The 20910-nt window shown below is 39.0% G+C and overlaps 1 protein-coding gene across 2 annotated transcripts in view; it reads left to right on the top strand.

Annotated features, from left to right (window-relative positions):
- The window catches only part of SNX27 (sorting nexin 27), an 85377-nt gene that overhangs the window by 51878 nt on the left and 12589 nt on the right, over positions 1–20910 (top strand). For both annotated transcript variants that reach the window (XM_030824533.1, XM_030824535.1), the window contains exon 7: positions 705–868. In XM_030824533.1, coding sequence (XP_030680393.1) covers positions 705–868 — 164 coding nt within the window. The remainder of the gene's footprint in view (positions 1–704; positions 869–20910) is intronic.

Below are 20910 nucleotides of genomic sequence, written 5' to 3'. Positions count from 1 at the left end.
ACAATAAAAGCAGTTCATTGAGAATTGCCACATGAGAGACTCTGAATGTACCATAGGTGGGTAAGAGGAGAGGCTTGCTTTAAAGATGTTTAGTGGAGATGAGCTGTAACTAGCTAATGAATTAGATATTTTAACTAAATTTGGAGTTGGTGCTGTTTGCAGAGTTGTTATGTTAACTGATCTGTGTCTTAGTCCATTTTGTGTTGCTATAAAGGAATACCTGAGGCTGGGTAATTTATAAAGAAAAAAGGTCTGTTTGTCTCATGATTCTGCTGGTTTTCAGCTGATGTCTACCAAACATCTTTAAGACTGGGTTCAAAATTGGGCATCTGGTAAGGTCCTCAGGCTGTTTTCTTCCACTTACGGTGTGTGTAGAGATCACATTATGCCCCACCTCTAACATTGGGGATCAAATTTCAACATGAACTTTGTGGGGTGACAAATATCCAAACCACAGCACTTGTCATTCAAGTGATAGGTTTTAGTTAGCTTGAGACTTGACTGGCCATGGTCATAGCTAGAAAGGATATTTGGCTGGACAGATAAGAATGTTTTGTGCTCCCAAGGCAGAACTCCTTGGTGGATTTGACATGATGTTCTGGTTAATGATAACATATCATTCTTGATCTGCCTTACATAGTTTATACTAGGGAAATTTCTTATATCTTTTCACTCCAGCTTTCTGTGTTTTGTCTTTCCTTTAGTACGTAAATTGGCACCTAATGAGTTTCCTCACAAACTCTACATTCAGAATTATACATCAGCTGTGCCAGGCACCTGCTTGACCATTCGAAAGTGGCTTTTTACAACAGAAGAAGAAATTCTCTTAAATGACAATGACCTTGCTGTTACCTACTTCTTTCATCAGGTGGGTGAATTGATCTTCTTGAAAGGCACAATTTCTTTTTATGTTTGAATATAGTTGGTACTTTGCCAATTCCCTGTGAGTCCTTAGACAGGCTGCTTTGCTCCTGGGTCTGAATTACATTTGTAAAATATTCTATCCCATTTCACGAAAGATAAATAGATAAGTTTTAGAAGTAAAGATATCCTGGAGTTTAAAAATACATATTTTTAAAATATGTATTCTTATATTTTTAAACAACAGAAAATGAGCATTGTGGCTGTATACCTGTTCAAAAATTTTCCACCCATATTACACATACATAGAGTTTAAAGCATCAAATAGTTCTACACAGTTTATTGTGAAAAACAGTAGTTGCCCCTACTTATTTCCATCTCCCCCCATAGGCAACCACCTTCACCTCTTTTAGCTCTGTTTTTTATTGGTTTGTTTGTTTGTTTGTTTGGTATTTACTTCTATGTCTCCATTATAACTTGGTTATATTGCTGTTACTTAATTTTTCAGATGCCAGCAGCATCTCTTCATTTCCCACTATTGAAGATGAGACACTAGCTGTCTTTCCTTCTCCATTCCTACCATATACCCATACCTTTTTCATCTCTCCCATCCCCTTAATATATTATAACTATATTATAATATAATTATAATATTTATAAGGTCAATGTACAGTATTTACAATATTGACTCTCTAAATAGTGAAATTTACAACAGAGCCATATAATAAACACTGTCTTTACTTTTCACTTTATTTACATTTTATTTTTCCCCAGCTAATTGTTGCCCTCCTTTTTCATTTGCTTAATTTTCTGTGTACTTATAATTAATTTAGCTCCATGCTCTTCACCAGTTGTCTAAGTCTCCTCTAAAGACATTCAGTTCAGACCCATCAGGTAGTTCATGATTTCCACTTTCTGAAGAAATCTCTTGTGGAGCCTCTTCCTCTATCCCCGTGTGAAGTGGCAGCATTCTACTGTGGTGCACAGCTGGCCTTCTGGGATTGCCCTTCACTACCACCATCTCCTGTTTCCAGTGTGAGAGTACATTGTTTGTTTTGTTTTGCTTTACTCCCATATTTTTGTAGAATACATTTTCAGAGTTGTTCCTCTTTTTATATATGTAATTTTTTATTTTTAATTTTTGTGGGTACGTAGTAGGTGTATATATTTTGGGGAACATGAGATGTTTTGATACAGGTATGTGGTGTGTAATAATCACATCATGGAAAATGAGGTATCCATCCCCTCAAACATTTATCTTTTGTGTTACAAACAATCCATTTATACTCTTTTAGTAATTTAAAAATGTACAATTAAATTATTATTGACTATAGTCACCCTATTGTGCTATCAAATACTAGGCCTTATTCATTAATTCTACCTATTTTTTTGTACCCATTAACCATCCCCGACTCTCCCCCAATTCCCCACTACCCTTCCCAGAGTCTGGTAACCATCCTACTCTCTATCTCCATGGGTTCAATTGTTTTGATTTTTATAGTCCACAAATAATTGAGAACATGTGATGTTTGTCTTTCTGTGCCTGGCTTATTTCACTTAACATAGTGACCTCCACTTCCATCCATGTTGTTGCAAATGGCTGACTCTCATTCTTTTTTTATGGCTGAATAGTACTCCATTGTGTATAAGTACCACATTTTCTTTTTTTTTTTTTTCTGAGACAGAGTTTTGCTCTTGTTGCCCAGGCTGGAGTCCAATGGCTCAATCTCAGCTCACTGCAACCTCCACCTCCCGGGTTCAAGCAATTCTCCTGCCTCAGCCTCCCGAGTAGCTGGGATTACAGGCATGCACCACCATGCCCAGCTAATTTTGTATTTTTAGTAGAGATGAGGTTTCTCCATGTTGAGGCTGGTCTCGAACTCCTGACCTCAGGTGATCTGCCCACCTCGGCCTCCCAAAGTGCTGGGATTACAGGCGTGAGCCACTGCACCTGGCCTAAGTACCACATGTTCTTTATCCATTCATCCGTTGATGGATGCTTAGGTTGCTTCTAAATCTTGACTGTTGTGAACTGTGCTGCAGCAAACATGGGAATGTGGATATCTCTTCAAAATACTGATTTCCTTTCTTTTGGGTATATACCCAGCAGTGGGATTGCTGGATCATATGATGGTTCTATTTTTAGTTTTTTGAGGAACCTCCAAACTGCTCTCTGAGTGGTTGTACTAAGTTACATTCCCACTAACAGTAAACAAGGGTTCCCTTTTCTCCATATCCTTGCCAGTATTTGTTATTGCTTCTCTTTTGGATATAAGCCATTTTAACTAGGGTGAGATGATATCTCATTGTAGTTTTTATGTGCATTTCTTTTTTTTTCCTGTTGAGTTGTTTGAGCTCCTTATATATTCTGATTATTAATCCCTTGTCAGATGAGTAGTTTGCAAATATTTTCTCCCATTCTGTATGTTGCTTTTTCACTTTGTTGATTGTTTCCTTTGCTGTGCAGAAGCTTTTTAGCTTAATGTGATCCCATTTGTCCATTTTTGCTTTGGTTGACTGTGCTTGTGGGGTATTACTTAAGAAATCTTTGCCCAGACTGATGTCCTGGAGAGTTTCCCCGATTTTTTCTTGTAGTAGTTTCATAGCTAGAGGATTTAGATTTAATTATTGAATCTATTTTGATGTGACTTTTGTGTATGGCAAGAGTTAGGGGGCTAGTTTCGTTCTTTTGCACATGGATATCCAGTTTTCCCAGCACTATTTATTGAAGAGACGGTCTTTTCCCCAGTACACGTTCTTGGCACCTGTGTCGAAAATGAGTTAACTGTAGGTATGTGGATTTGTTTCTCAGTTCTTTATTGTGTTCCATCGGTCTGTGTGTCTGTTTTTATGCCAGTACCATGCTGTTTTTGTTACTATAGTTCTGTAGTATAATTTGAAGTCAGGTAATATGATTTTCCAGTTTATCCAGTATATCCAGTTTTGTTCTTTTTTTTTTTTTTTTTTTTTTTCAGAGACAGTGTTGTTTTTGTGTGTGTGTGTGTGTGTGTGTGTATTTGTTGTATGTTTGTAGGTTTGCCGTTACCACAAGGCTTGCAAATACTCTCTTGTAATCTGTTATTTTAACCTGATAACAGCACTGTTTGTATAAACAAACAAGCAAGCAAAAAGAAAATGAATAGAGGCTCCATGCCTTAAATATATCCCCACACTTTTTAACTTTTTGTTACTATTTATACCTTATTGTACTATGTCTTGAAAAGTTGTTGTAGTTATTACTTTTGATTGGTTCATCATTTAGTCTTTCTACTTAAGATGAGTAGTTTACATACCATGTTACAGTGTTATGATATTTTGTGTTTTTCTGTGTATTTTCTGTTGTTGTTTTTTTTTTTCAGCTTTGTCACCCAGACCAGAGTGCAGTGGTGTGATCACAGCTCACTGCAGCCTTGACTTCCTGGGCACAGGCTATCCTCCTGCCTCAGCCTCCCCACTAGCTGGGGCTATAGGCCCATGCCACCATGCCTGACCGATTTTTTTAAGTTTTTATAGAGGCAGGGGGTCTTGCTGGGTTGCCCGGGCTGGCTTGAACTCCTAGGCTCAAGATCCTCCTGCCTTAGCTTCCTAAATTGCTGGGTTACAGATGTGTGCCACCACACCCCACCCAGTTTTCTTCTTTTTCTTAGGATATCTTTGGCTATTCTGGGTCTTTGGTGATTCCATATAAATTTTAGGATAGTTTTTTTTTTCTGTTTTTGTGAGGATGTCATTGGTATTTTGATAGGGATTGCATTTAATCTGTGGATCGCTTTGGGTAGTGTGGACATTTTAACAATATTTATTCTTCCAATCCATGAACATGGAATACTTTTTCCATTTGTTGGTGTCCTCTCTTCACCTTTCTTTCATAGTGTTTTAATTTCTTTTTCAGATTGTTCACTGTTGGTGTATAGAAATGCTACTGATTTTTGTTGTTGATTTGGTATCTTGCAACTTTACTGAATTTATTTATCAGTTCTAATAGTTTTTTGGTGGAGTCTTTAGGTTTTTCCAAGTATAAGATCATATCATCTGCAAACAAGGATAATTTGACTTCTTCTTTTCCAGTTTGGATGCCCTTTATAACTTTGTCTTGTCTGATTGCTCTAGCTGGGACTTCTAGTACTATGTTGAATAACAGTGGTGAAAGTGGGCATCCTTGTTGTGTTCCAGATCTTAGAGGAAAGGCTTTCAGTTTCTCCCCATTCAGGATGGTAGTAGCTGTGGATCTGTCGTATATAGCTTTTATTATGTTGAGTTTCCTTCTATACCCAGTTTTTTGAGGGGTTTTTATTATGAAAGGATGTTGAGTTTTATCAAATGCTTTTTCAGCATCAGTTGAAATGATCATATGGTTTTTGTCCTTTACTCTGTTGATATGCTGTGTCACATTGATTGATTTGTGTTTGTGAACCATCCTTACATTCCCAAGGATATATCCTACTTGCTCATGATGATTTTTTATATGTATTGTTGAATTCATTTTGCTAATATCTTGTTGAGGATTTTTGTATTAATATTCATCAGGGATATTGGTCTGTAGTTTTCTTTTTTGATGTATTTTTGTCTGGTTTTGGTATCAAGGTGATACTGGCCTCATAGAATGAGTTTAGAAGTATTCCCTCCTCCTCTCTTTTTTTGAAATAGTTTGCCTAGAATTGGTATTAATTCTCCTTTAAATGTCTGATAGAATTTAGCAGTGAAGCCACTGGGTTCTGGGCTTTCCTTTACTGGAGACTTTATTATGGCTTCAATCTTGTTGCTTGTTATTAGTATGTTCAGGTTTTGGATTTCTTCACGGTTCAATCTTTGTAGGTTGTATATGTCTAGGAATTTATCCATTTCTTTTAGATTTTATAATTTATTGGCATATAGTTAATCATAGTAGCCACAAATGATCCTTTGAATTTCTTCAGTGTCAGTTGTAATATCTCCTTTTTCATCTCTGATTTTATGTGGATCTTCTTTTTTTTTTTCTTAATCTGGCTAAAGGTTTGTCTGTTTAACTTTTCAAAAAAACCAACTTTTTGTTTCATTGCTCTTTTTTTGTATTTTTTCATTTCATTTTAATTTATTTCTGCTCTAATCTTTATTGTTTCTTTCTACTAATTGGGTTTGGTTTGCTCTTTTCTATTTCTTTAAGATGCATCATTGTTTGAAATTTTTCTTCTTTTTTGGATGTAGGCATTTATAACTATAAAATTCCTTCTTAGTACTGCTTTTGCTGTATCCCATAGGTTTTGGCATGTTATGTTTTCATGATCATTTATTTCAATAAATTTTTTAATTTCCTTCTCAATTTCTCCATTGACCCACTGGTCATTCAGGAGTATATTGTTTAATTTCCATGTACTTGAATAGTTTCCAAAATTCCTCGTTTTTGATTCTGGTTTTATTCCATTATAGTCAGATACTTGATATTATTGTAATATCACTATGGTCAGATACTTGATCATATTGATACTATTTGATATTTATAATACTTGATATTCCATTTTTAAAAAATGTTTTAAGACTTGTTTTGTGACCTACCATATGGTCTGCTCTTGAGAATGATCCATGTGCTGAGGAAAAGAATGAGTGTTCTGCAGTCATTGGATGAAGTGTTCTATAAATGTCTGTTAGATCCATTTGGTCTATAATGCAGATGAAGTCCAGTGTATCTTTGTTGATTTTCTGTCTGGAAGATCTGTCCAGTGCTGAAAGTTGGGTGTTGAGGTCTCCAGCTATTACTGTATTAGAGCCTGTCTCTCTCTTTAGCTGTAATAATATTTGCTTTAGATGTTAAATATATATCAGGGTGCTCCAGTGTTGGGTGCACATATATTTAAAATTGTTACATCCTCTTGCTGAATTTACCCCTTTATCATTATATAGTGACCTTCTTTGTCTTGTCCTATATTTTTGTCTTATAATCTATTTTGTCTGATATAAGTATAGCTAGTTCTGCTCTGTTTTGGTTTCCATTGTCATGGGATATCTTTTTCCATCTGTTTATTTTCCATCTGTGTGTGTCTTTATAGGTGAGGAATGTTTCTTGGAGACAACAGATCAATGGTTCTTGTTTTTTTTTAATTTATCAGCCACTGTGTGTCTGTTGATTGAAGAGTTTAGTCCATTTGCATTCAGTGTTCCTATTGATAAGTAAGGCCTTACTCTTGCCATTTTGTTATTTGTTTTATGGTTGTTTTGTGATCATCTTTTCCTTCTTTCCTTCCTTCCTGTCTTCCTTTTAGTGAAGGTGATTTTCTGTGGTGATATGATTTAGTTTCTTACTTTTTATTTTTTGTGTATTTGTTGTATGTTTGTAGGTTTGCCGTTACCACAAGGCTTGCAAATACTCTCTTGTAATCTGTTATTTTAACCTGATAACAGCACTGTTTGTATAAACAAACAAGCAAGCAAAAAGAAAACGAATAAAGGCTCCATGCCTTAAATATATCCCCACACTTTTTAACTTTTTGTTACTATTTATACCTTATTGGACTATGTCTTGAAAAGTTGTTGTAGTTATTACTTTTGATTGGCTCATCATTTAGTCTTTCTACTTAAGATGAGTAGTTTACATACCATAGTTACAGTGTTATGATATTTTGTGTTTTTCTGCGTATTTAATATTACCAATGAATTTCATACCTTCAGATGATTTCTTATTGCTCATTAACATCATTTGCTTTCTGATTGAAGTACTCCTTTTAGCATTTCTTGTAGGACAGGTCTGGTGTTGATGAAATCTCTCAGCTATTGTTTGTCTTGGAAAGTTTATTTCTCTTTCATGTTTGAAGGATAATTTAGCTGGATATACTGTTGTAGAGTAAAATGTTTTTTTCCTTCATCATTTTAAATATGTTATGCCACTCTGTTCTGGCCTGTAAGGTTTCCACTGAAAAGTCTGCTGCCAGATGTATTGGAGCTCCATTGTATATTGTTTCTGTTCTCTTGCTGCTTTTACAATCTTTTCTTTATCCTTGACCTTTGGGAGTTTGATGATTAAATGCCTTGAGGTAGTCTTCTTTGGGTTAAATCTGCTTGGTGTTCTATAACCTTTTTGTACTTGGATATTGATTTCTTTCTCTAGATTTGGGAAGTTCTCTGTTATTACCCGTTTGAATAAACTTTCTACCCCTATGTTTTTTTCTACCCCTATGCTTCCTCTTTAAGGGCAATAACTCTTAGATTTGCCCTTTTGAGGCTATTTTCTAGATCCTGTAGGCCTCCTTCATTGTTTTTTTTTTTTCTTTTGTCTCCTTCATGTATTGTTATTATTATTATTATTATTATTTTTTGAGACAGAGTTTCACTCTTGTTGCCCAGGCTGATGCAATGGCGTGATCTCGGCTTACTGCAACCTCTGCCTTCCGGGTTCAGGCGATTGTCCTGCCTCAGCCTCCTGAGTAGCTGGGATTACAGGTGCACACCACCACACCCAGCTCATTTTGTATTTTTAGTAGAGATGGGGTTTTGCTATGTTCGTCAGGCTGGTCTAGAACTCCTGACCTCAGGTGATCCACCCGCCTTGGCCTCCCAAAGTGCTAGGATTATAGGCGTGAGCCACCACGCCCAGCCTCCTCCATGTATTTTCAAATAGCCTGTCTTCAAGCTCACTAATTCTTCCTGCTTGATCAATTCTGCTGTTAAAAGACTCTGATGATGCATGCATTCTTCAGTATGCCAATTGCATTTTTCAGCTCTAGAATTTCTGCTTGATTCTTTTTAATTATTTCAATCTCTTTCTCTCTTTTTTTTTTTTTTTTTTTTTTGAGACAGAGTCTGGCTCTGTCGCCCAGGCTGGAGTTGTAGTCGCGCAATCTTGGCTCACTGCATCCTTGTTGAATTTATCTGACAGAATTCTGAATTCCTTCTCTGTGTTACCTAGAATTTCTTTGAGTTTCCTCAAAACAGCTATTTTGAATTCTGTTTGAAAGGTCACATATCTGTTTTTCAACAGGATTGGTCCCTGGTGCCTTATTTAGTTCTTTCGGTGAGGACATGTTTTCCTGGATTGTCTTGATACTTGCAGATGTTTGTCTGTCTCTGGGCATTGAAGAGTTAGGTATTTATTGTAGTCTTTGCAGTCTGGCCTTTTTCATACCTGTCCTTCTTGGGAAGGCTTTCCACATATTTGAAAGGACTTGGGTCTTGTGATCTAAGCTATATCTGCTTTAGGAAGGACCCCAAGCCCAATAATGCTGTGGTTCTTGCAGACTCTTAGAGGTACTACCTTGTTGTCTTGGACAAGATCCAGAATTCTCTGGATTACCAGGCAGAGACTCTTACTCTCTTCTCTTACTTTTTCCCAAACAAATGTAGTCTTTTCTGTGTTGAGCTGTCTGGAGCTGGGGGTGAGGGTACACAAGCACCCCTGTAACCACTACCACTGGGACTTTGCTAGGTCAGACCTGAAGCCAGCACAGCACCGAGTCTTGCCTAAGGCCTGCTGTAGCTACTCCCTGGCTACTGCCTATGTTTGCTGAAGGTTCTGGGCTTCTACAGTCAATCAGCAGGTGGCAAAGCCACCCAGGCCTGTGTCCTAAACTTCAAGGTGGTGAGTTCCCCCAGACCCTGGGAGGGTCCAGAGTGCCATCTGGGAGCCAGGGACTACAGTCAAAAACCTTAGAAGTCTACGTGGTGTTCTACTTTCTACAGCTGAGCAGGCATTCACACCACAAGACACAGTCCTTCCCACTCTTCTCTCTTCCTTTCAAAGGCAGAGAAGCCTCACCCCATGGACACTGCCAACTCAGGCCCATGGGGATTACTGCCAGACTCCCACCAATGTTCCCTTAAGACCCAAGGGCTCTTCAGTCAGTTTGTGGTGAATGCTGCCTGGCCTGGAGCTCTCCCTTTAGGGTAGTGGGCTCCCCTTTGGCCCAGGGCAAGTCCAGAAATGCCATCTAAGAACCAAGTCCTCTAAGAGCTTCGTGAGAAGAGGGTACATGGGAAGACAACATTTAAAAATCTTGAATGCCTGGAAATGCCATTATTCTACCTTCACACTTGGTAAATGTCACGTTTATGTATAGAACACTAGGTTGAAATGATTTAACTTCAGGAATTTTAAAGAATTATGTTCCACCAACAGGTGTGATGGTTCATGCCTTTTGTCCCAGCACTTTGGGAGGCCATGGTGGGAGGATCAGTTGAGCCCAGGAGTTCGAGACCAGCCTGAGCAACATGGCGAGGCCTTGTCTCTACAAAAACTTTAAAATTTAGCAAGGCATGGTAGTGTGCACCTGAAGTCCTAACTGCTCAGGAGGCTGATGTGGGAAGATCACCTGAGCTCAGGAGTCTGAGGCTGCAGTGAGCCATGATTACACCATTGCACTCTAGCCAGGAAGACAGAGTGAGACCTTATCTTAAGAAAAAAAAAAGCCATCTTATATCTGTACCATTTTATGTGACCCTCTTTTTCTTTCCAGAAACTGAGGTCTTTTTGTCTCCATGGGTCTCAAATTTCACAATCGTGTGCCTTGCTGTGGATCTATTTTCATTTATTATGTTGGGCTTTCTGTGGGAAATTTGTGTTTCTGATCTGGCAAATTTTCTTGAATTATTAAATTGACAATTTGTTCTCTCATTTTCTGTTCTCTCTTTTTGGCATTCCTATTATTCTGATAGCAGTTTTTTGGTCTGCCCCGTCATCATCTTATCTTCTCTCATATTTTTAATTCCTTTGTCTTCTTGTTTTACTTCCTAAAATACTTACTCAGGTTTCTCTTCTAGCCCTCTTAAGTTTTTTTTTTTTTTTTTTTTTTTTAACATATGCCAATTTTTGTGTGTGAGTGTGTGGTTTTTTTTTTTTTTTTTTTTTGAGATGAAGTCTCTCTCTGTCACCCAGGCTGGAGTGCAATGGCGCAATCTTGGCTCACTGCAACCTCTGCCTCCGGGTTCAAGCAATTCTTCTGCCTCAGCCTCCCAAGTATCTAGGATTACAGGTGCATGCTGCCATACCCAGCTAGTTTTTTTTGTATTTTAGTAGAGACGGGGTTTCACCATGTTGCCCAGGCTGTACTCGAACTCCTGAGCTCAGGCAATCCACCTGCCTTGGCCTTCCAAAGTGCTAGGATTACAGGTGTGAGCCACCGTGCCTGGCCTGTATTTTTAATTTCTAAAGGTTTTCTTTTGTTCTCTGAATATCCTTTTTTATATATAGTATTCTGTTCTTTTGTATAATATTTTTTTCTTGGCTCTCTGAAGATATTAAAAATAATATACTTTTTTAGGCCGGGTGTGGTGGCTAACGCCTGTAATCCCAGCACTTTGGGAGACTGAGGCAGATTACCTGAGGTTAAGAGTTCGAGACCAGCCTGGCCAACATGGTGAAACCCCATCTCTACTAAAAATATAAAAATTAGCCGGGTGTGGTGATGGGCACCTGTAATCCCAGCTACTCAGGAGGCTGAGGCAGGAGAATTGCTTGAACCCAGGAGGCAGAGGCTGCAGTGAGCCAAGATCATGCCACTGTACTCCAGCCTGGGTGACAGAGTGAGACTCTGTCTCAAAAAAAAAAAAAAATTAGTATACTTTTTTATTTTGAAGTTATCTTTTTCCTCCCTCTATTGTTTGCTTGTTTTGGTCTCTGTTGTACATGTTAGAAGTGTTCCTCTAACACAGATATCTGCTCAAATTTAAGACTGAGACACTGCACAGCTGATTGGGAGCTCAGCATGTGAGTACATCTTATTAACTATGGCACAACCATGGCTCACCACAGCCTCGACCTCCTGGGCTCAGGTGATCCTCCCACCTCAGCCTCCTGAGTAGTTGGGACTACAGGTGTGAACACCATGCCCAGCTAATTTTTGTACTTTTTGTAGAGATGGGAATTTTTCACGTTGCCCAGGTTGGTCTTGAACTCCTGAGCTCAAGCAGCCCTCTCTCCTCAGCCTCACAAAGTGCTGGGATTACAGGCATGAACCATCGTGCCTAGCCAAATCACTAGTCTTCTACTGGCATTGAAGAGGGCAGTCATCTGGTTCCAGGGAATAAAGGAAAGGATCTCAGAATTTGATTCTTTTTTTTTTTTTTTTGAGACAAAGTCTGGCTTTGTCGCCAGGCTAGAGGGCAGTGGCGCGATCTCGGCTCACTGCAACCTCTGCCTCCCGGGTTCAAGCAATTCTCCTGCCTCAGCCTCCTGAGTAGCTGGGATTACAGGCACCAGCCACCACACCCAGCTAATTTTTGTACTTTTTAGTAGAGACGGGGTTTCACCATGTTGGCCAGGGTGGTCTCGATCTCTTGACCTTGTAATCTGCCCGCCTCGGCCTCCCAAAGTGCTGTGATTACAGGCGTGAGCCACCGCGCCTGGCACTGATTGTTTCTTAAATATGCTTTTGGTCAGTCCTCCTTATTTTAGCCACATCTACCACCTCTCCTAGATGGCCACCTGGTGCTACCAAGTCTTCAGTCTTTTGGGAATTTTGTGATATAAATTTGAGTGGTTCTGTACTTCCCCTACTACTAGGTAGGGAATCCATCTTTTTTTTCAGGTTTTCTAAGTTACTACTTATATATCCGTGTTCCAGATTACAAAATTTTGTTCTGATTGTTTCTCTTTGATCTCATGGGTTTATTCCTTTACTGAAATTTTAGTGGGGTTTTAGGAGGAAGTAAGAGTTGATACTTGTTTTTAATCTGCCATCCCTAATTGGAAGCCCTCTTTTAGGAACTTTTCCTACAAGTATTTCCATGTATATTTGGCTTTAGGTCTTTATATGGATGTATAATTTTTACATAGTTATAATTCTAATACAGATACAACCTTTTTCTTTTCTTTTTTCCTTTTTCATACAGTTTTTTATATATCATTTATGACTGAGTTAATGTAGTATATGTTGTTTAGTCATTCCCTGTTATTTGTTCCAGAGTTTTTTTGTTTTGTTTTGTTTTGTTTTATTTTGAGATGGGCTCTCCCTATGTTGCTGGGGCTGGCCTGGGACTCCTGGGCTCCAGCAATCCTCCCACCTCTGCTTCTCAAGTAGAGTGCCTGGGACTACATGTGTGCCTGGCTAGTGCCAGGGTGTTTTTTGAGTATGTGATTATAAATGATGCTGTGATTAACTCTTGTAATATCACTTTTTGGTGTCTTTCTTTCTTTCCCTCCCTCCCTCCCTCTCTCCCTCTCTCCCTTCCTTCCTTCTTTCTTTCTTTTCTTTTCTGTTTTTTTGAGACGGAGTCTCGCTCTGTCGCCCAGGCTGGAGTGCAGTGGCGCGATCTCGGCTCACTGCAAGCTCCGCCTCCCGGGTTCACGCCATTCTCCTGCCTCAGCCTCCCGAGTAGCTGGGACTACAGGCGCCCGCCACCACGCCCGGCTAATTTTTTTTGTATTTTTAGTAGAGACGGGGTTTCACCGTGGTCTCGATCTCCTGACCTCGTGATCCGCCCACCTCGGCCTCCCAAAGTGCTGGGATTACAAGCGTGAGCCACTGTGCCCGGCCTTTTTTTTTTTTTTTTTTTTAATAGGATCTCATTCTGTCACCCAGGCTGGAGTGCAATGGTGTGATCATAGTTCACTGCATCCTCTACCTCTTGGGCTCAGGTGATCCTGCCACCTTAGCCTCCCAAGTAGCTAGAACTACAGGTGCTTACCACCATGTCCGGCTAATTTTTACTTTTTTAAAAAAATAGAGACAGGATCTTGCAGTGTTGCCCAGGCTGGTCTTGAACTCCTGGGCTCAAGCAATCCTCCTAAAGTGTTAGGATTACAGGTGTGAGCCACTGTGCCTGGACATATTTTTCTTTTGAATACAGCTGTTAATTGTGTTTTTGTACCTTGCTGTACAAAAATTGCTGTATTTTGTTAAACTTTTATGTCTTTGCCATTTTAATAGATATTTACTCTGTTCCATTGTTTTTCTTTTTATCTTAGTGCTATTAATTTTCTTTTCTTCTTTTTTTTTTTTTTTTGAGACAGAGTCTGGCTCTGTTGCTGAGGCTGGAGTGCAGTGGCACAATCTCGGCTCACTGCAACCTCTGCCTCCTGGGTTCAAGTGATCCTCCCACCTCAGCCTCCTGCATAGCTGGGGGGACTACAGGCATGCACCACCACACCCAGCTAATTTTTGTATTTTTTGTACAGACAGGGTTTTGCCATATCGTCCAGGCTCATCTCAAACTCCTGGGCTCAAGCGATCCGCGCACCTCTGCCTCCTAAAGTGCTGAGATCACAGGTGTGAGCCACCACGCCCGGCCAGGAATTTTGTTTTAGAGAAGTTTTAACATTTAGTGTAACAATGTTTATCTATCTTTTCCATTGTGATTTCTACTAACATTTTCTTTCCTCAATATAAGAGGACAATAGCACAGTTATATTTAGTGTGCTTTTGTCACAATATTTTATTTTTAATATTTAATGCTTTAATTTACCCAAGGTTTATTGTGGTGTGTAGTATGAATGGTTGGTCTAAGTTAAATTTTCTTGGTATTGCTATCCACACAGCACATCAGGATACATTAAATGATTCATTTCTAATACATTATGCTTAACTTGTCTTGCATTAAATTTATATCTCTGTGTGTGTGTGTGTGTGTGTGTGTGTATATGGCCTATGTTTAGCATCTCTCTGCTCTTAATCTGTATTTCTATTTTTGACTCCGTATTCCCTTTTGATTATTGTTTCTGTATAATACATTTTAATATCTAGTAAGGCTAAGCCTTCCTTTTTTAAAAGGCTTGATATTCTTTCCCATTTTTTGTTTTCAAATAATTTTTAACCCATTTCATAACACTTTATAAAGTATCTATCCTATTACTATTCCAATTGGAATTTTGTTAAATTTATGGTTTACTGAAGAAGAATCACCATTTTAATTAAATGTTGTATTATAATAATAGATGCATAAAGTATGTATTTTATTCAACTTGACTTTTGTTTCCTCAAAAAATTACATGGTTTTATGTTTTACCAATGCCCCCTTAAATTAATCACCAAGGATTTTATATTTTTATTGCTATTATGAATGGAATATTTTATCTTTGTATTTTTGGAGTAGAAAAATCATTAGCTAGGAGTCAGAATATCTGGTTCAAGTAGAAGCTCTACATTGGGTAAATCCTTTGCATAACATTGCTGAGATCTGTTTTCTCATCTGTTAAAGGGGAACAGTGGTGTGTCTCATAGGTGGGTTTGTTTATTTTATTTTAAATGTATTTTTTATTTAAAAAATTGAGAAGGTGTCTCACTATGTTGCCCAGGCTGGTCTTGAATTCCTGGCTTCAAGCAATCCTCCCACCTTGACCTCCCAAAGCATTGAGATTACAGGCATGAACCACCACACCTGGCTGGTTTTTTTTTTTTTTTTAATGCTTATCAAAATTTAAGTGAGGGCAGAGCATGTGAAATTGCTTTTTGAAGTATAAAACTAGAAGACAAAAGTATTTAAGTATTTAGAAAAGTTAATGTTTTTGGAGCAGTATCTTATATCCAGCAACTTTTCTGAACTTTCCTATTGCCTCAAATGATTTCTAAACAGATTTATTGAGGTATAGTTTACATACAATAAACTGTACATATTTAAAGTATACCATTTGATAATTTTTAAAATTTCTAAGCCATTTTTAGTGTATAGTTCAATAATGTTAAGTATATTCACAATGTTGTACAATGGATCTCCAGAATTCTTTTTTTTAAAGGAGGGGACAGAATCTCAGTCTGCCACCCAGGCTGGAGTGCAGTGCTGCGATCATAGCTCACCATAATCTTGAACGCCTGACCTCAAATGATCCTCCTACCTCAGCCTCCCAAAGTGTTGTGATTACAGGCGTGAGCCACTGCTCCTGGCCCAAAACTCTTTTAATCTTGCAAAAGATTAAAACTGAAACGCTGTACCCATCAAACAACTCCCTGTTTTCCTCTCCCCTTTGGCAACTACCATTCTACTTTTTGTTTCTATGAATTTGACTACTTTAGATATTTAATGTAAGTGTAATTATACACTATTTGCCTTTGTAATAACTGGCTTATTTCACTTAACATAATGGCCTCAAGTTTCATACGTGTTGTGGTAGTATACGACAGGGTTTCCTTCCTTTTTAAGGCTGAATAATATTATGTTGTATGTATATCCCACATTTAATTTATCCATTGATCCATGGACAGTTGGGTTTCTTTCATTTCTTGGTTATTGTGAATAATGCTGCTGTGAACATGGGTGTGCAGATATCTTGTTGAGATCCTTTTTTCAATATACTCAGAAGTGGGATTACTGAATCATATGGCAGTTCTATTTTCAACTTTTTGAGGAACTGCTATACTGTTTTCCATAGTGAGTGCACCACCTCAAATGACTTTTTGTTTTGTTTTGTTTTTTATTTTTTGGAGACAGAGTCTTGCTGTGTCTCCCAGGCTGGAGTGCAGTGGGATGATCTCGGCTCACTCCAACCTGTGCCTCCTGGGTTCCAATGACTCTTATGCCTCAGCCTTTTTGAAGTGTAAAACTAGCTGGAACTACAGTTGTGTATCACCAAGCCCAGCTAATTTTTGTATTTTTAGTAGAGATGGGGTTTCACCATGTTGCCCAGGCTGGTCTCAAACTCCTGGCCTCAAATGATCCACCCAGCTTGGCCTCCCAAAGTGCTGGGATTACAGGCATGAGCCACTGCACCTGGCCACAAACACCATGCCTGGCAGCTGTTTTTTGATGGACTAAGTAAACAGCTGTATCTTTTGAAAAGTATATTAAATTTCTCTTACTTAATTTCAATTATTTTTGTATCATATTTTGATGGTAGGAATATTTAATGAATTTCACAGTTCTAAGATGTTATCAATTATAAGATGCACCATTATTTTATGTATTGATAAGAGAAAAAAGCTGTCAGTTAAACTGATACATCATTGATTGTAAGATACATCCCAATTTCAGAAATGTTAAAATATGAAATAATGTATTCATTTAAATTGATGAGATATTATATGTTAGATGCTAATGGTAATAATGAGCCTTTTCCTTAAATAATTAATAAGGTAGAAATTAATCATTTATATTTAAATTCTGGCTAAACCTGGCAAAGTGTACACACATTTAAGCTGCTGTTTCCTGAAAGCTCACAAAAGTAGCAGTAGTGGAATTTTAAAAAGCATAAACTTGCAAGGACAAAGAGAACAAGGGAGGATACCACAGCAAATGACAATTGTTGACAGTTTTTAGAAAATGAATGTCTAAGTAAAAGAGTTTTGGTATTTGGTTATTGTGGAGGAAAAATTGGTGATAGGTACATGGGAAGTTACAAACAAAAACACGAGGCATTTAACCTCAGAGGAAATAAAAAATTATGCAAGAAAGGAAGTCATAGCATAGTATACAGCTTAGCTGTGAATAGTGTTTACATATTTATAATGCAGTCATTGAGTATTTTTTATTGAGAAGTTGGGGGAAGAGGAAGTGGGAGTGTTTGGGTGCTACAAGAGAGTTAAAACCAAATATTTTCAACACAGTAAGTCAACAATGTCTAAAATTGGTAAATCAGGAATTGTCAATGTAAGCATGCCATTTAGAATTATGGAAGGATTATCACAAGAAATTGCTTAAAGTGCCTAAAAGTAGTTGCTTTTGTGGAATGACGCTCTGGGATCAAGAGGCTGCTGTTTTTATTAGGAGCCTTTTAGTACTATATGGTTTTTTTTTTTTTTTTTTTTTTTTTTTTTGAGATGGAGTCTTGCTCTGTTGCCCAGGCTGGAGTGCAGTGGTGCAATCTCGGCTCACTGCAAGCTCCGCCTCCCGGGTTCACGCCATTCTCCTGCCTCAGCCTCTCCGAGCAGCTGGGACTACAGGCGTCCACCACCACTCCTGGCTAATTTTTTGTATTTTTAGTAGAGACGGGGTTTCACCGTGGTCTCGATCTCCTGACCTCGTGATCCGCCTGCCTAGGCCTCCCAAAGTGCTGGGATTACAAGCGTGAGCCACCGCGCCCGGCCTGTTTTTTTAAACTATATACATCTTTTACTTTAATTAAAAAAATTTAAGAAGAAAAGGAAACTAGGGTGGTGATATTTATGTTTTCCACTTAGTCAGTCAAGCAGTATAATCTTTTTTTTTTTTGAGACAGAGTCTTGCTCTGTCTCCCAGGCTGAAGTGCAGTGGCATGATCTCGGCTCACGGAGATGTAACCTCCGTCTTCCGGGTTCAAGTGATTCTCTTACCTCAGACTCCTGAGTTGCTGGGATTACCTGCTCCCTCCACCACATCCGGCTAATTTTTGTATTTTAGTAGAAATGGGGTTTCAACATGTTGGCCAGGCTGGTCTTGAACTCCTGACCTCAAGTGATCCTCCCGCCTCCGCCTCCCAAAATGATGGGATTGCAGGCATGAGCAACCACACCTGGGCAAGCAATTTCTTGATTAGAAATGAAAGAAGACCATTTTTACTGCCCCATGTGTAAAAGAGCTCACTTGGAATTGCTGGAGTAGATAATCACTGTGACCCACCTCTGCCTTGGGAAAGTGTTCATCAAATATTAGTACTGTTGTGAGTCAGACATAGTTCTAGGCATTAGGGGTAAAAACAAAACAGAAAGACAGTGTTCTTATATTCTCATTCTTATTCTCATCGAAACAATACAGAAATAAAGAAAAATAGCCTTTTCCCTGAGCTAAATAACACTGTAAGTTTCTTTGGAAACTGGATAGACCAGTATTGTTTATTTATTTCCCCCCTCTACTTCTCTGCTGGCTTTTCAATAATTGGTTTAAATTTGGCTGGAGCAGTACAGTGTTTTGGTGATGAAGAGGAAAGTGTTCAGGATCTTCAGGACATTGACATTGCATGGTGGTTCTTTTTGAACATCCCCTCTATGGCTATAATCCTCGGAGCCCTCACTTGTATGGCCAGGTTGGGGAGAGACTGGCATAATCTTTCTATTAGTCACTTCCTGGCAGGACATTCATATCCTTGTACGGTTCTTAGAAGAACTTAATAGCTAAATGATACTAATAATAGCTACTGATATATACTTTATAAAACTCTTAACATCTGTCATCTTTTTCTTGTACATCTATGAGATATTCCAGTTTTACACAGTGAAAGGGTTTACATGACTTATGCAAGTGCACATTGGTAGGTGACAGAACTAAAAGTTGAATTAGTCTCTTGACTTAATCTTTTTTTTTTTTTTTTTTTTTTTTTTTGCGATGGAGTCTTGCTCTGTCACCCAGGCTGGAGTGCAATGGCACAATCTTGGCTCACTGCAAGCTCTGCCTCCCAGGTTCATGCCATTCTCCTGCCTCAGCCTCTTGAGTAGCTGGAACTACAGGCACCTGCCACCTCTCCCCAGCTAATTTTTTGTATTTTTAGTAGAAACAGGGTTTCACCATGTTAGCCAGGATGGTCTCGATCTCCTGACCTCGTGATCTGCCCACCTTGGCCTCCCAAAGTGCTGGGATTACAGGCGTGAGCCACCGCGCCTGGCCCTCTTGACTTAATCTTAATCTTGAGCTCATTTTCCTATCCAACTATCTGTCCTTAAAAGACTCTGGGAAGTGATTTCTACCTTGAGTACCAAACATCATTGATCTTCCTTATTTCATTCTCTCTTCAGGTTAATTCATGTGGCTTTCAAACACAAATCAATTCTTTAATAAAGAAGGAGCCACTTTTTGTTGCTTATTTTAGCTCCCTGTTGTTTATTTCCTTAAGTCTAAATTCCTGTGCCTACTTTTTAGGATTTTTCATAATCTGGTGTTAGTCTGCCTATCCAGCATTATCTTTAATTGTCTCCTGTTCCCTTATTTAAATCAGGCAAATCTGTTTTCTCAGAGTATTTAAGCACAGACTCATTCCTGTTTCCTATCTTTAGCTTATAGTTTCTCTTCTTCATTCTGTTCTTTGGGGATCCACCTAAGGCTTCCCTGATAACTGTAATTATCAATAAGTGCTTCCATTCTGACTGCCTATATCACTGTCTGTACCATACATGTTTGCTATTTCATTGTAATGCAGCATTATATACCATCTTTCAGTGCTCTCTAATTGTTTACACGTGTATAAAATAACTGGAATTTAAGTCCCCTGACAAGAGAAACCAGATCTCTCACATATACCAAAAATAATGCTTGAGCACGTGCCAGATATTCTTTAAATGCTAGTTATTCCAATAAGTATACCTGTTACTGGATGTATTAGTCCATTTTCACACTGCTATAAAGACACTACCTGAGATTAGGTAATTTATAAAGAAAGGAAGGTTTTTTTTGTTTGTTTGTTTGTGCTTTTTTGAGATGGAGTCTCGCACTGTCACCTGGGCTGGAGTGCAGTGGCACGATCTCAGCTTACTGCAACCTCTGCCTCCTGGGTTCAAGCGATTCTCCTGCCTCAGCCTCCCGAGTAGCTGGGATTACAGGTGCCTGCCACCATGCCCAGCTGATTTTTTGCATTTTTACTAGAGACGGGGTTTCATCATGTTGGCCAGGCTGGTCTCAAACTCCTGACCTTGTGATTCACCCGCCTCAGCCTCCCAAAGTGCAAGAAAGGAAGTTTAATTGACTCACAGTTTCGCATGGCTGGGTAAGTCCTCAGGAAACTTACAATCATGGCACGAGGTGAAGGGGAAACAAGCACCTTCTTCACAAGGTGACGAGAGAGAGAGCACACGCAGGGGGAACTGCTATTTTTAAAACTATCAGATCTAGGCCAGGCACGGTGGCTCATGCCTGTAATCCCAGCACTTTGGGAGGTCGAGGCGGGCAGATCACTTGAGGTCAAGAGTTCGAGACTAGCCTGGCCAACATGGTGAAGCCCCATCTCTATTAAAAATACAAAAATTAGCTGGGCGTGGTGGCTCATGCCTGTAGTCCCAGCTACACCGGAGGCTGAGGCAAGAGAATCGCTTGAACCTGGGAGGCGGAGGTTTCAGTGAGTCGAGATTGTGCCACTGCACTCCAGCCTGGGTGACAGAGCCAGACTCCATCTCAAAACAAACAAAAAAACTCCATCAGATCTTGTGAGAACTCCCTCACTATCATGAGACCAGCATGGGGAAACCAGACCATGATCCAGTCACCTCCCACTGGGTCCCTCTCTTGACATGTGGGGACTACAATTTGAGATGAGAT

Source organism: Nomascus leucogenys, chromosome 12, assembly GCF_006542625.1.
Source record: "Nomascus leucogenys isolate Asia chromosome 12, Asia_NLE_v1, whole genome shotgun sequence".
Classification (NCBI taxonomy): Eukaryota; Metazoa; Chordata; class Mammalia; order Primates; family Hylobatidae; genus Nomascus; species Nomascus leucogenys.
Note: the sequence above shows the minus strand (reverse complement) of the source record. Positions and strands in the feature narration are given on the sequence as shown.